Below are 16,709 nucleotides of genomic sequence, written 5' to 3' on the forward strand. Positions count from 1 at the left end.
CTCATACTGTCAAAAGTTGTCTCTATACTGAAGTGAGGAAAAAAGAGCCAAGTTAGCACTTCCTTCTAATTCTGTGTGGCTGATATTCCCTAGAACAAGGGTCAGCAGCCTATAGCACATGCACAGATCCAGCATTTAGCACAGAGCATACCACAAAGGCTGTGTGGGGTCAGGAACCAAGAGTAGATGGAACCGTCCAGGTCTTAACATCTACTCCTCACCAGCTGCCCCAACAAGCAACTAACAAGCAGTGTCTTGCCCCTGTGAAGGCATGTTCATAGCCAAATATAGATTCCATGCATTGGCTTTGGCACGGGGAACAGAGTGATCTGCCACTACAATCCTGACTGCTCAGTACAGGTTGCAGCCACTGAACTGTGGCATTTTCACTGGTTTTGCTCCCCTGCTCTAGCAAAATAGAGCCACTGGCTGAGAAATCTCTCCCTTTAATCGTTCTTGAGCTGTAACTTGCCTTGCATCCCCTTCAACTTGTACAACACAAGTAAACCAGCTCACTCTAGCAAGCACTGATCATATGAGCTCTTCAAGGCCTCTGCTAGTCCTAGGTAAGGATTCAGTTAGGATTCAAGCCTACATTTAATATATACTTCAGATGTAACCTGAAGAGTAACACTTTTCAAGTCCTTCTGAAATAATACTGGGACAGGTGACCTCTAATTTGACAAAAACCAAATCTGGTACACTATCACTGAGAGGCTGGCCTCAGTCTAAACCACACGATTCATGCAGTATAATCTGCACACTAGCAATCATTTTTCTGGTATGCTCAGTGCTAACTAACTAAATAAAATTAGCTACACAATACTTTGAGGAGATGATTCAATGGAGTGGCTTAGCCTAATGAGCATAGAGACCCAACAAGTAAATTAGCAATGCATTTTAAATGATAAAACAGACTGTAGTAACCAAGTAGTGATTTAAAGAATCAGCTACATTCATATAGTAAAACCTTCGCAAATATCAGCCTAAAGGTTTTAATTTCACTTTAAAATATTTTTGTCTGAGGAACAGCAACATTATTATTATAATTAACTGCTCTCCCAGGCATATGTTACACTGGGTGCTGTTCTTAAATTCCAAAATATAATTAAAATACTTCTTAGTTGGATTTTCTTTGTTCCTACTTCTTCCCCATGACTCACCTAAACACAGAGATATGGAGTCAAATTTTGTCTGGGTCTTAGACAGACAAAATGGACAAAAAGAACTCTATTCAGCTGGCACACCTCTGTAGAGCATGGTCATCATTTGCTCACAGGGTGTCAGCAGCCACAGGATATTTAGTTAGCAACTCCCAATGTCAGACAAGGACGGACTGCAGCTTCAAACTCTCCCTCCTGCTAACTCGCAGAACAGTACTGAGCAGGGGCTGGGGAGCTATGGCCCTTCAAAGGCACAGCAACAACAACTGCCAGCACTGTGTTATACCTTTCAAGGACAATTATACCTTTAAGTGAAATTACTCTGAGCAGCTCAAGTGGGCAGGCAATTGGGCAGGCCATTCCATGGCCTCAAAATATAACTTTATTTTTGAAAAAAAAAACCCCAAGATTTTCATACATGTGCTAAGGAGTAAATGTAGATAATTACTTTGGTATTTATTCTGCATTCTTCTGTAATAAACCCTACAACTATATATATTTAAACAGCTAAACTATCTCCTTTTTTTTTAAAGCTACTGAGACCAGAACTACTAAAAAGAGGTTAGTCCATGATAATGAGGGAAGATCGAGGAATAATTAGAAACAACTCGATTTTTAAGTCAGAAACATTTACATTATTTGCATCAAAAAATACTAAATAGGAATGCAGCCACATATTGCCAATATTTCTCCCAGTGGTTTTGGGATAATGCTGTACCTAGGGCAAAATAACTCTGTCAGCTATTTTTCTGAGAAGCTGCAAGGATTAACGCTAGCTCTCTATTTTTAAATACTTGGGAGGTATTTAAATATGACAATGAGATTAAGTTGGACAGAAAAAAAGGTCTTTTCTTTGCATTGACTATAATATTGGTAATATTATTTATTTTTTTTTTAAAGACTCCCATATGATTTAAAGTTCAATCAAAATGTTCCACTAAAAATGAAAACAGAGAAAACATTCACTGGTGTATGTAAAGGTAAATGGTCTCTACCATGTAACACTGGTAAACAAAATGTCACTCTTCCCAAACCCAGCAGTAAAGAAAACAATAGCTCTTTGATATCAGCCTCCATATTGTGATGGATGATGCTGATTCTGTTCAAGCAAAAAATTCATGTCCAGAATTATAGTGTCCTATAACTACAAACTGTCAAAAAAAAAAAAAAAGAAAATATTAACATATTCCACCAATAAATATGGAAAGTGAATGAATACGTAGCTTTCTCTGTGCACTACGGCAATAACCATAAACCTTCAAACTTAGGAGCAGCAGCTCTTGAGTTACATTTGCAATTAAGACAGCAACACTTTATGATACAAAAATATCAGGTGAGAAAAACTAAATAACAAATAAGAAGTGTTCTGTGAAGTTTTGTTTTCCACCTACTACTTCAGATTCAAAAACAATCCCTTCCTGAAGTTTAAATTAATCAAAAAACTTGTAAGTCATGAAGATTTTTTTTTCATAATTTATACCTGCAATCTCTTCATCAACACAACTGTTAGCTCAGGACAGCGTACCTGAGATAGGTAAATTTTCAGCTAAGCTAATATTAGTGAAATCAGCCATGCTGTGAAACTCACTCAGTTTACAGCCGCAAATATTACTTTCAGCCTTTTAAGCTTGAACTGTGGTGGCTGAAGAGCAAACGCAGGTCAGCTGCTGTTGTGACTGCTACATCATGGTAAGCTCCAGCCGAGGTGAACTGCTGAACACTTGTTAAATGGTGTCAAGTAGAGTTGTCAGGAGATCATAAGCCAGAGCCCCAAGCAATTTGATTAGAATCAGCCAGTAACTGGATTAGTGGAACTACTGAATTAGTATCTGATGAGCTGTATAATTCATACGTTATTTTCACGGCATTATTAGCTCTAACACCTGCAACAGGAATTAGCATCCACCCCTTCATGTGCCAGGTGACTAAAGTCTCACTTAAAGCAAATGAGATTTGTGCAATGGTTTGCACCGAAATGTGAAAAAAATCAAAACTAACTATACCTTGATCTAGCAATTCAGGAAAGATGCTTTGCCAACTCTATTGGCACATTCTCATTATTTTACCTTCTTTCATTTTAACCAACTTCAACAGGCAAAGTTGGGAGATATTCTCTCCTAGAGGCAAGATACAACCAGTCAGACTATTGGTGGTATCTTGTCCCTGTGAGAGGTGAAAGACAGAGCCTAGCACACAATGAATGCTGGGTTCAGCTGGAGAAGGGGCCCCTGTCTTTCACAGTGGCAGAAACTGCACAGTCAGCACCACCTTGACTCTCTGGGAGTGTGTTTGCCAACTCTATTGTCACACATCAGTTTGTAACACTAAAAGGTATCAGGCACTGAAGGAAGGCAAAATGCTCTCCTCAAGCAGCTGCAGGAAGTAGGCCCATCGAGAAGCCATATCTACTTTTTGAACATCAAAAGCATTGGCAGTATGCTTCGGTCAGGGTAGTCCGAGTGCAATGCTTCTCTCATGTACTCCTGCAAGCTACAGGGGTGCCTATTCAGGTTTTAGTCATACTCCAGACAAATCTGAAGATTCCTTCCAATCATGGGCTGCCTAGAATTACAGTGAATGAAATAAACACAATTGTGGCTCTCACAGTGAACATAAAATAAACATTTTACATTAACTTTTTTTTTAAATGCTGAAAGGTTTTTTTTTGTTGTTGTTCCTTTTTAAAATGAAGTTGCCTGTTTCCAAATTTCAGTCAAAAAGCTTAGGTTCCAAACTCACAAGCTTTACTATAATTTTTCATATTCATAATGATCAAAATGCAAATTGAAACAAGCCAACTATAGTGAAATGAAACAAGATTGCCGTTCGAGCTTTATCTGCCTCCATCCCTACGATTATTCCAAAGCAGAAAGACAGAGAAAGTTACATTGCTATTTATAGTAAAAGGAAATGATAAATATGAGTGCTTAGTAAATAGTAGGCAATAGAGAAAATACAGTAATTTGGAGTTATGTCTTCACTAATATCTAGTAATTCACAGGTGGCATGTTACATCTGTGTGCTGCATTTTATTTGACATGTTCACAATCCTTTTTAAGTCGGCCACAAATCCAAACACAGTTAGCAGACAGGGTATTTAATAAAATCAGATTTATAAAACTATTATTGTATGAAACAGCATTTCACCTATTAAATTTTTCTAATACAAAACCAGCTACTCAAATCAATAGAGAAAGAAAAACAATATATAATGAAACCACGAAAAAACAATCAAGATGTTATCAAAGCTATAAATACATCAAACACTTCTGATGATATCATAATGCACTCTACATGTTTTTCCTTTTTTCTTCTTCACAAAACCTCTCCCAATATCTGCAGCTCCTAATCATTTCTTCTATAAATACAGCTTAGTTGACTGAGGCTGAGATGTGCTAAGATTCAGTAACGTTTCAAATTCATACATGAAACAATTTGGAAGCTTTCCCCCAGGCATTTGCGGCTGCAGCTCCCGCTGCTCTGCTTCCCACAATCCCTCCATTTACCTGCTCGCTGGGCTGCCTCAGCCCTGGTCAGGAAGTGGTAAAGCTGATCCAGCTGATCAGGCTTCTCCTCCAGGGACTTCTGCTGCCATATGGCTGACCCAGGCCCTGCAGCCTCCCTCAAGGCATTCCCCTCCTGGATCAGAGTGAAGAGCTCAGAGAAGGACTCGTGATAACCCCATCGCAGCATGTCGATGCAGATGTTCTTCTTGTATGAATTCCTGCTCCTGAGAATAAGAAAGATAAGATTTTTAAGCCCTTAAACCTGTATTCTGTTCTCCACCTTGCCAAATAAGTACAGATAACTAAAACAGCTTTCAAGAAGAGACCTCTGCAGTTCAGCAGCAGGGAAGGGGTATTTTTTCCCCCTGCTCAAAAAGCGTTCTGCTAAAATACGATTACTAACATCATACCCTAGGGGAGTAAATATGGCAATAATGAATAAATACCTATATATGTATATATATTGAAAACATGCTTAAAATATACTGGTATTCTTTAGCTGGTAGTGGTAAAAAAAGGCTGACTGGTGGGACCCCCCCCCCCATGTTTACATTGGTTTATGAAAACACAATGAACTCTTAGTTTGCTTTAAAACAGTGCACAGGGAAAAATGAGGCACATTCCACATGTCAAAACAATGTATATGTTAAATAGTTTTGCTGTAGGATATGATGGCTTGGTTTAAAACGTCAAACAAATGCTATGCCAGAAACATAATCATTAGATATTATTTTGCTTCTGGTTAGCATACAACTTCAGCTGGGACTGGTTTCCCGATGCAAAAGTTTGATAATTTCTCCCTAATTTTAAACTCAAATGATGCAATTTATATCAAAGGTATCTAATTAATAAACTCTGATAAAACATATTAAAAAGTTGTGTAATCAAATATTCCCAAGAGGTAATATATCTTTGGAGATATTATTTATGGAAATAATAAAAATATTTATTTTATGTGGCATGAAACAATCACTGTTTCCTATCCTGGAGAAAACTATGAGTCCAATGGGACTGCCTGCAACACTAAAGTACAGATGGAAAGGTTTGCAGGCATAGGTATCTAGTGCGAGAAAGCAAACCTTTGTCCCAGTAAAATGTCAAGGACCCAGACATGTTAATTTTATTTTATATATTCCATTAAGCTTCCAAACTGTTTTCAAGACTGCCTTTTTAGATTAAAATCCATTTAACTTCAAATTCTCAGCAGCTTTAATATAAACATGGAATTCTGGAAACTGAGATTTGTAGTGTATGTCATAAATTCAGATGACCTCACACTAAACAATAGCCTAATGAGACTAATACTAAAAAGAGCTACTGCAGTTCTTTAACAATGCTAATAAAATGGAAGTGATGTAAAAAACTTCTTAGCTAGATGTCATTGAAATAAGCAGTAATGTGAGAGGTAAGAAGTAAGTAATCTGCATAATTTAATATTTAATATGATTAAAATAAAATCTATTAATTACCACATAGATGCACATTAATCCTTCATATGTATTTTTTACATTTCATTTGTGGAACTGAACACAAAAATATTACAAGATTCTGATATGATTTAGACTAGACAGTGCTGAATTTATGCTTAATATATAAATAGCTGATTTTTGAGATTGAGAAGCACACACTGTTTACACAGACAAGGGAAAATATGTAACTATTCTTTAACAGAAAACATTTGCAACATTTACCTTAGAAAAGTAAAAGAGAAATATCTTTAAACATTTAAATCTTAATTTGCCAGAATATGCTATATTTGTCATATATCAGATGCACAGTATATATCTTAAAAATATTTTAAAGATATTATTTTAATACAGCACAATATATTCTCTACTCTTACATGGAATGGTTTCTTTTCTCCGTTTTAAAATTCTATAGAACTAAAAAACATTGAAGAATATAGTTAAAAAATTCCTACCAACCTCCGAAGGCCTGAATCCTACAGTAATATAACTCAGAGCCATGGAATAGCAATCTGCATAGCAGTCACACATACATGCGTATTTATTTATATAACATTATCTATCTATGTTTATATGCGTGCATGCATTAGATCATTAGATGTATTGGAAGCAAACAAAGTAGTGCCAAAAGATCTTAATGGTGACTAACCAAAATGTAATTCAGTTAATTTTCAACACTCACTGTGTGCTCACTGAGCACAGTACCAATAGAACCGTGTCCATGTAACACGTTATTTCCTGTAGACTGATGCATTTTACCTGAAGTAAAAGCACATTTTCCCCACAAGACAGCATTATTAGCAAACCAATACAGGAAAACAAAACATACAGTAAAATAGGTCAGTTTAAAAAAATTTGTGTCAATATTCTTTTAAAAAATCCCATCCCGATCAATAATAAATTGAAATAATGCTAAAGTAATCATATGGTACAGAGCATATTTTTTTTCTTAGGCAAAGATAACTGATTTTAACTCACAAGCAATGAAGCAATCTACTGTATAACCATTCAAATTTTAGAGGCATAAAGATAACATTTATCACTCAGTTATACTTAAAATCGGAAAATACACAAAGTGCAAAATAATAATACTATTGTTTCCTTAAGTTACTGCAATATCTAACCCACAAGTGGCTGATCACACACAAACAATAAAACAGGGATAGAAATGAATGATATTATGGGGATGAATGGTATTTGTGACATCTAAGAGAGCTCGACACTGCAACAAATTCTGAAATTGTTTCAGTTATCAAAGTGGTTCCAGATGAAAATGCCAGCATCCTTTTTTTCCAACAACTGGTGCTTTTGAATACAAGAGTAACGTAGGTGACAGAAGTAAACTTTTCATTATACCTTGAGACAAACTACAAATCCTCAATCCTCAAAATCCTTTTCATACTGCTTTTTATGGTGTCACACAGCATGTAAAATGAAAGGTTAAACAGAACATCTCATGTTTTACATAACCGGAGATTATTTTATTTCTAATATCAGTATCAAAACCTGATAGCTCATTAAATGTACATTACTTATTTTATAAAATCCAACTGTTAACAGTATGTTTCTCCTACATTAATAAACTAGTTTACACTAAGCCTTTTGAATTCTACTAGCTAATAAATTATGATACATTATTAAAGAAGTTAGTTTGTTTTTCTGCATTGCGTCCACGCCGATTTTAGGTTTCCTCTGAACAATTATGTTACTTCAAGAAGCAAAATGAAAAGAGACTGGCCTTTCATTCGGTTGAAGTGCAGGCGTTCAAGGGGTTTAATGGTCTCTGGGGGCATCTACTGGAAACCAGGAAAACTGCAGCCAGGACATGTTAATCAGGCAGCTGTCAGCGCAGCAAGGCACGGCCGCAGAACAAAGAAAGGAGCCAGCACGGATGAGGCGCAGGGCGCGCATCGCTGCGAGCAACGCGCAGGAGAAGAGCGCCGCCGCGCTTCCTGCGCTGCCTCCGGCTCCGCCTGAGCCACTCGGCGCCACAGGAGCAGGGTGCCGAAACCACGCAAACGTTGCCGGTGCCATGCGACTGAACCAGGCGAATGAGAATGAGCAGACAGCTTTGTAACGTTAGCCGGTTTTCGTTTTAAAATTGGACCGTGATACGGATACGCACCTAAAGAGCTCTTTCCCCTCTGAATGATCATATGTGCATGCCAGCTGATCAAGATTTCAGACGCGTTTTTAAAAACAAATTATTTTTTAATGAAATCTGGAGCATATCTATGTATGTACAGCTAAAGCACAGATACCAATTAATCTATTTTTAATTTAAAGCAGATTTGTTTTATTTTTTCAATCCATGAAATTCAACAGATGAAAACCATAGTACTTAACACAAACACAGACGATGCTGAGAATCCGCTGTTCCTCTGACTGTACACTCAACTCTGTACTACTGAAACCCTGTTGATGTTGCTACATGATTTTTTACACAGGTTGGGTAAAATAGAGAAATGAGGTCCACTCAGTGGATCTGGCTGGGTACCAGGCATTCATCCTACATCAGCAGTTACTGCCATGCAGTATTTTATGCACAAGGTGCTGAAAAATTCTGTGCACTTCTGTGTGTGTGTCATGAGAGGGTAGGCGACTGAAGAATTTTTAGCACCAAATAAATAACCACCAGAAGTTAAAGTTGCCATTTTAGTGGTACTATGTTATAGATGATGATTTCCTGTAGCATATCATCACACGGGTGGAAGCAGCTATTTATTGAACGTGGATGTGTGAACCTGAAAAGGCACTGCTGTTGTTAACAGTGTGCTTTAAGTGTACCTGGATATTGCTAGAGGCATTTTACTTTTCTTAAACTATACAGCTACTTATATAATTTTCTTATATGGATTTCTTTTATTATTATCATTGCTATTCTAAAACGATCTAGAGTCATGCTGAGGAATCACAGAAACCTGACTCTAATCTGCCTTTACTACTGCAAAAATCATAAATACTAACCTTCAGTGAGGCTAATGAAATTACACTGTTGTTGCAGTCTCAAGGATCTTCCTATGTTTTGGTATTGTACATTTACAAGACTCTTAAGCAATAGATCAGGACCGTGCCATACTACATTCCCTTTAATTTAAAATCCTGGACAACAAGGCTATTTGCACTCTACCTTTTACACTGAAAGAGAGAAAAAAAAAAACCACAATTAAGAGGCCAAGAGGCAGATACTGGTGTTAGAAATAATCAAAATAGTCAGTATAGCATAACAGAATTATTTATCATAAGCTGAATTCTCCATGCCTCCTGTCTGGTGTGGTCAATTACAGACATGCAAAATAAGCGCAAAAGTCTACTATTTTCAGATGACAGATTTTTTTTTTTTTTTTCAATAGCAGGGTTCCTATCTTTAGATTTTGTAGGATTTAATTAGTACTATAGGTTAATGTCAGCTGCTGATTACAATACAAGTATACTGTACCAATCCCATTTTGTACAGCACAAAATGGCATAGATTAAACAACGATAGTATATAAAATATTAAAGTGTACTTCCAGTGTAAAATAATTACTCTACCAATTATTATAATGTTTAAAAACTGTATTCAAATAGGTTTCATCCACTTGGGATTTCCTTCCGCAGTTAGCAAGTCAATGACTGATATAAATGCCTTGGATAAGGATCAAAAAATTATGAAAAAATAATCAAGATATTTTTGCTTAAGTTTATTTAAACAAATTCATTTTACTTCCCCCCCCATTTCCTGTCTATAAATCCACAAGAAAATTAAAATTACATAAAGTATGTGAATACTTAGATACTTGTGTTTAACCTATATGCATACAAACACAACATTAACAAGGAGACATTATAATTTCCTCACTAAAAGTTGAAAAATATATGCAATAAGTAAAACCAAATATACTATACAAAACACTACAAAGCAGAGCATGCTGTAAGAGTTTATCATTTCATGCTGCTCTGCCTAAGAATTGAAAGAGGAATAATTATTTAGTTACAGATGGACAGGCAAAAAACTTAACAGTTTTGCAACACCATTAGTGACTCCCATCAAAAATATAGATAGAACTTCTGCAGGGCCTTGTTGAACACAAAAAGCACTTACGCAAATACTTGGTAAATATGGAAGCTGAGGATTTGACTATCACATTCAGCAATGCTATGGTCCAGGCTACAGTGGTATAAAATCATGTACTCACATTGTTGAAATCTACATTGTCATGTATCTGGGCTGCAATCCACTGAAGTTAGGTACATAGCTAACTTGAAAATATATCTGAGTTTAGTGTGAAAATTTATATATATAAATACTTTGGTGAGTCAAGCCCTCCATTGGTCAAGCTACTCAGTACATTTTCACCACATACTTCTCCTAATACAAAGCTATTTAACTGAATCAGTGCACAGCCCTCTTTAATCCTAGTTTAAAGACTGTCCATTTAAATACGCTTCTTTTAATGAAATATTTACTGGATGGTAATATGTTAAACTGTAGACTATAGTAATCTCATTAAAGAAAGATATGAAAGTACAGTAAATGCCATTAAGTAGTAATAGACTGTTAGCTTACACACCAGAATTTTTTATTACTAAGACTGAGAATTATATTATGTTGGAGTGGGGTGCATGTTTTTTAATTCCAAATTATAAAGCTGAAATAGCTAATGTCCTAATACAAAAGGCATAAAATCCACCAAACCCCCAAATTTTATAAAAATAATTCCCTGCTCTGAATAGTAAATGAAAAATATTGCATGACAATTTGTACATATGATGAGAGGGAAGAACATCAACTTGAAAGCGACTTTGCAACAATTCAGATTTTTTTAAATAAGAAAAGGTTTATGGAGCTATGTATTCAGAACTATTAAGAGAAAGAGAAAAATAAATTATATCAGAAAAAAAAATACATAGGTACTTTATATGATACATTTAGGTACAATAACTTTCAGCATGAGTAATGCAGTCTTTTTCACCTACTGCCTCACAATCTCTGACTGTTGTCAAACCTCACTTTAACCTAAATCATGCAATCAAAGGCAGATGCATAACCTGTCAGTAGGATCCCGCAAAGAACACATATATTGAACTCGCTTCCTTTTGTTCAAAGCTACACTGCCACTTTAATACTACATAAAATGAAAAATTAATCAATTATAAACATCAAAGGATGACACAGAAAAAGTATTCTAAAATGAATGTAAGTACTGTAATAATTAAGAATCCTCATTAACCTAGAAAATGGAAATAAAAATTTAGCAGTGAACTTTTGGCACATTCTGTCCCTAAACATAAATGCAAAGAAAGCACTAAAAATAAAGATAAAAGCGCTACCCTTATAAAAATGTTCTTCATACCCGAGCACACACATCTGTGATTATTTCAAGCATAATCAGAAAAAAAACATTGTCTTCATTAATCTTTCTGCTTTTCTTTCTAAATTAATTATGTTATTTAACAAAAAGTAATTCCAACCATATTTTATGGACTATTATATATCAAAATGAAGTATTTCTCAACTTTCCTCTTTTATTTCAGAGCTGACCAGTGGACTGAGAGCTAGAAACATCTGAGTTTGGAACCCATTCCCTTTGACTTGCATGATATCGGAGAAGTCATTAAATTTCTCTGCAAGCTTCTTTCCCAGTGTGTAAAATTATCTTTACAAAAAGATAATAATAATTATTTACTTTCTGTATCCTCTCAGGCTGATGCTATGAATTATCATAAAACCCTATACAAGGCTATGCATTTATTAGACTATTGCTATGAACAATCCCCATAGTATTTTTGCTTTTGTTTATGGTATTTCATTCAAGTCCCCAACAGAACTTACTCAGTAGTCTAAGGACAAATAGACCACACAGAGATTAAGAGAGGGGGAAAAAAAAAAAGAGAGGATTTTACACAATTCAGAAGGATTAATGGTGAGAATTATTAGGAAGTCATGATTGTACCAAGGCAAATTGGTCTTTCTTTAATTCAGACTCTTTTTGTATGTTAGAGATGCTTCACCTTTATGGAGTGTTTTAAAAATAGAAGTCAGTTGTGTATTGCTTGTACATTATTTTAAATACTAAATATTGTTGAACTATTGAGAAATGAAAGCACTAGAAAACCGTAAGAACAAACTTAGTAAAAACAACAAGTTGCATAAAAAAAGAAAAACTTCAGCTCACTGTGTTCTTCTTTATTAAAGTATGTCATGTATTTTATCTTTGCAAGAGTTTGATGAGTTTTTGCAAGTAAAATTCTGTTTCCTCTATACTTGCTAATAGTCATGAGAATCTGTAGTTTGCACCTTCCCATTAAAAATGTATTGTATTTTTTGAAATTATTCACCCCGCCTTTTATCCAGATCATGTCTTTGAAAGGAGGAAGTAGATAATAAATGGAATAATTCATGATTTCCCATTAAATATGAAACTTTCTTTTGCAGAGTTTAGAAAATGAAGTTCTACATAATGTACAGAAGTTGATTAGAACTTTTTTTAACCTTTTCAAGAAAAACCTCTCACATTACACAAATGCACAGAGAAGTTTCTTTAGGAGAGGCAAACCATACACTTCCCACACAGTTCTGTTCCTTAGATCACTGCCTAATTACACTAAATAATATGTTTATCAGGCCCAGAATTCGCAGAGATCATTCATTTGACCAAAAAGAATGTGTGCCTGTAAGTGCTAAAATCTCTTTTTGAAAGTTGTTTAATAAACATTGAATCCTGGTCATGGCAAGCAAGATTGTTAGGAATTATTCAGATAGAAAAAAATACATATTTAAATAATATTGTGAAGGAAATTTAAAATTCATCATCTAGCTCAGTAAGTGACTTGTGTCATCTCCCTTTCCACAAGCAGCAGGGAGTTTGGGATAGAGTGCCTTAATTTAAAATTTCTTTTACTATGAAAGGATACGTTTCTTTGGTTATGTTTTACCATTTTCCATAGTTTTTAGTATTTAAAAGTGAAAAAATATCCTCATAAAATGTAAATGAGTTGACACAACATTCCATCAGTTTTCAACCAGAGTAATGTGAATGAAGAGGGTCATAAGGTGCTCGCAGGTCCTATCCAAAGATTGACATCAGCAAGAACAGCAAAGTCTTGCTAGGACCTGCATATGAAAGGGAAAGAACAGTATTTCTTTCTCCTTTTGCTGATATGTCCTTCTTGAGCTCTCCTCTCTCCCTCTGTCTTCATAGTGTTACACAGAGAAGAAATGGAAGCAGCTCAAATCAGTGCATCACTAGAACCAAGTACCGTGCAATCAAGGACTGAAAGACGAGCGAAAAGTAGAATCTGCACCTACACATTATCCGTCGGTCTCACATTGCCTTTTGCAAGCTTTCTAGCAATAGCAGCTGTCCCCTCCTCATTCCTTGCCTTAACCCCACACCAACAAGATATTTTTTTCTAACTCTTATTCTTAGCAGTGCTCTTCCTCTGTCCCTTGAGAGCCTCACTCCATAACACAGAAATGGTCAAATCCACCTTACAACACAAAATTCCCAAGCTTGAATGATGCATGTTCAAATTGGGAAGCCCCAGTAAAGATTTCAGGTTAGGAAAAGGAAAACATAGCAATATGACAAGTTGAATAAAAAAAGGTCCCAATGTATTTCTTGAGTAATAGGTTTCATAGGTCACCTATGAAGTCATCTTACTAATTTATTTGGTAGAGGTGGCAGCTACTAAAAAGTCTGGATTAATCAAAACCTCAATCAGCTATTTGTGTTCAGCTTCCTTAAAGAACTGGTCCATCAGCACAAAAGACTAGAATAAGAAAAAACAGAAAAGCAAATAAATTTAAAATTGAGTACCAAAACTCTCAGAATTTCAATAACTTATAAACAGAGGACAAGATGAGAAGAAGTCCAGTCTAAACATAGGGCTTACTATTCCATCACGGCTATGATGAAAATAAAGAATAAAACACCCTTCAAGCTAGGCCTTCTCCTCTCCATTAACCCACAAACCTAATTCTCCCTCAGTGGATTCTCCAGATCATCCTGGCCTCTACTCAAGTGAGAAAGTTTCTTCCTCTTTAGTCCTGGAGGACAGATGGGGTTGAATATTCAGAGACCAACTGGTAGAAGTAACTATATAGGAAAGAAATATTTTATTTCCACAAACTTATCTTGAGTACTAACACTTAAGCCCTCTTTAATTTTCCAAGATCTTTTTCCTTACCTTTACTTAACTGATACTCACACTGAAAACAGCAGAAACTTGGGTGGAGGGGAGGGTACTAAATCATGTCTCTTAATTCTCTTACTGAAGAATGGAAAAATAATCTTCTATCAGAGGGCACTAACAGAAGATGTAAAATGGATGCCAGATCACTTTCGCTCTGGATTTGCCAGCTTCTTGTAGAAATGCTGCCTCAGGAATTAGTGAATGCAACTCTCTAAGGCTTCTAGCTGATCCTTTTCACAGCTTTCAAAATTCAATAGTTCTCCAGTGTGGGATTCAGTGGTTAATGTACATGTCTACATCTGAGCTGGTTACCCTAAGCTCTCCGTACAAGCAATGGAAAGAAATAGGTGCTTCAAAAGTATAATCCACCTTATTCTAAAGCAGTTGTCCGAATTCTAAAAGATGAGGCTCAACTGATCAAAGTACATATTCTTAATTATTTACATTGATTATATGAGGTGATTAACCTAGTCCTCTGGATCAGTTAAACTTAGGTGAAAACCTCTTTTCCTTTTTTGCAGAGGACAAAGGTTTACGAAAGCAAGGGATTGCTGCTATATTCATCAGTCATCACTCCTAGAGCAAAAACACTAGATTCCAGGTTTCAGTATACAATCTGCAAAGTAGTTTAAGGACTGATCTTCCCGGTATTAGCTGAGATGGCTGGCAATTGCTCTAGGGGTCACAGCCCACCTGAAAATGAAAGCCTTTGCTTTTTTGTGTTCCAGATAATCTTGAAGTATACCAGCCTTCTGGTGACTTCTAAGCAGAAAAACTCACTGTATCTCAAAAACATCTGATCAAATGCATGTAAGGTAAACTTGTCTCCTGCCTGAAAAGGTTGTATCAGAGCATGTCTTTACTGGCACAAATTTATCAAGGTAAGGTCTTCGTAACACACTGATCCACCACTCACAAGACAAATACAAATTTTTTGCCTATGTAGGTTAGCCCATACTGTCTCTGTATAATAATTTAGACGTCATCTGACTGCCGATGAGTCTTGAGTGAGGACACCAGAACTCCTTCATCTGAGTCACAGAAATGCATCTGTAGTAAAATCGCTAATGAAATGTCTTTTTGTTACTACTAAACAAAGCTGTTCCTCTCATAAAAAAAAAAAAAGATTTCTAAGTCTCTCTAGTTTTTAACTCTTTTTTGATGATACGGTGATCTTTGGACAATTTTCATTTGTATGAAGAGAACTGTTACTTGATCTTTCTGGCCCTAGGCCCTAACAAAAAGATCAGGAAACAGGAATGACAATATCAAATTCTGGTCCATTCTAGCCTCCAAACTCTTTTGAAGATTCAACCCTGGAATCAATCTCGTGAAACAAAATGCCTTACTTCACAGTTCATCATTTAATCTTTCACTCTCAGATCAGTCATAAGGACAACTTTTAATTTTTACTGCAACCCAAGTTTGAGCCATTAATAATTTGGTGAGTCAAGACCAAGATCAGAAAGTATCAGGGAAAGCACACGGAAGGCCAGTGGAGTCAGACAGCATCCTCATAAGCTTATAGAAGCCTAATTCTCTTGCAAGAAAGCAGTCGCATTCTGCATTAATGGGAACCTTTACTTTTGTTCCACTTCCAGCTTCTTACACCAAATTCACTTCTTATTTCAAGTTAAAATCTTAGAGAAGGAAACAAAATAAAATCAATGAAAAAACCAAAGCAATATCCCGTTTTAATATAATTAAAGTACTATTTCTGTTAAGCACTTTTTTCCTCTTCTATCATATCACCCTAGGACAAAAAAATATTACAAAGGAAAAAAAATGAAAAACATCTCCACGTTTTTACACAGAAAAATGAGATTATAACATAAGCACACTTAACAGAATTTTTCTCATTTGCTGAAGTTTGGAACAGAGTACAATACTGCACAATACAAGGATAACTGCAACATTTTTTTTCCTTCAACTATGAAGAAACTAACTTATCTTATTTTTAAAGAAAATTCTGAAGGATACAATTTTAGGGAATCGCTTTAAAGCATGTTGCTTGTTTCCATAAATGTGATACTAACCATAGATTCCTTTATTTAGGAGGAAATAAATTTCTTATCTGCCTAACATGCACCAAAGAAAATAAAGGGTGTTAAAATTAACCAGGAGTGTGGCTACAGAATTTGTCTTGACAAAATAATGACTGATTTATTATGTTAACCTCCATATTAAACAAAAGTAGAGATATTTAGGTGGCAAAAGAAAGATATCCTGACCTTTTATAAAGAAGTGCAATGCTCTACTTCTGGAACGAAAACAATATTTAAAAAACTACACAGGATATTAAAAGCCATTTCTCACACTTTTAAAAATAAAAACATCTGTTATCTGCTGAGACACACAAAACAGCATTGATTTCAATAAGATCATTTACAGATATG

At 35.6% G+C, this 16,709-nt stretch overlaps 1 protein-coding gene across 13 annotated transcripts in view; it reads right to left on the reverse strand.

Moving 5' to 3' along the window:
• Positions 1-16,709, reverse strand: part of TTC29 (tetratricopeptide repeat domain 29) — a 313,481-nt gene that overhangs the window by 110,779 nt on the left and 185,993 nt on the right. For all 13 annotated transcript variants that reach the window (XM_086747860.1, XM_086747858.1, XM_086747859.1 and 10 more), the window contains one exon: positions 4,670-4,893. In XM_086747860.1, coding sequence (XP_086603986.1) covers positions 4,670-4,893 — 224 coding nt within the window. The remainder of the gene's footprint in view (positions 1-4,669; positions 4,894-16,709) is intronic.

The sequence above is a fragment of the Chlamydotis macqueenii genome, chromosome 4, assembly GCF_036417535.1.
Source record: "Chlamydotis macqueenii isolate bChlMac1 chromosome 4, bChlMac1.mat, whole genome shotgun sequence".
Lineage (NCBI taxonomy): Eukaryota > Metazoa > Chordata > Aves > Otidiformes > Otididae > Chlamydotis > Chlamydotis macqueenii.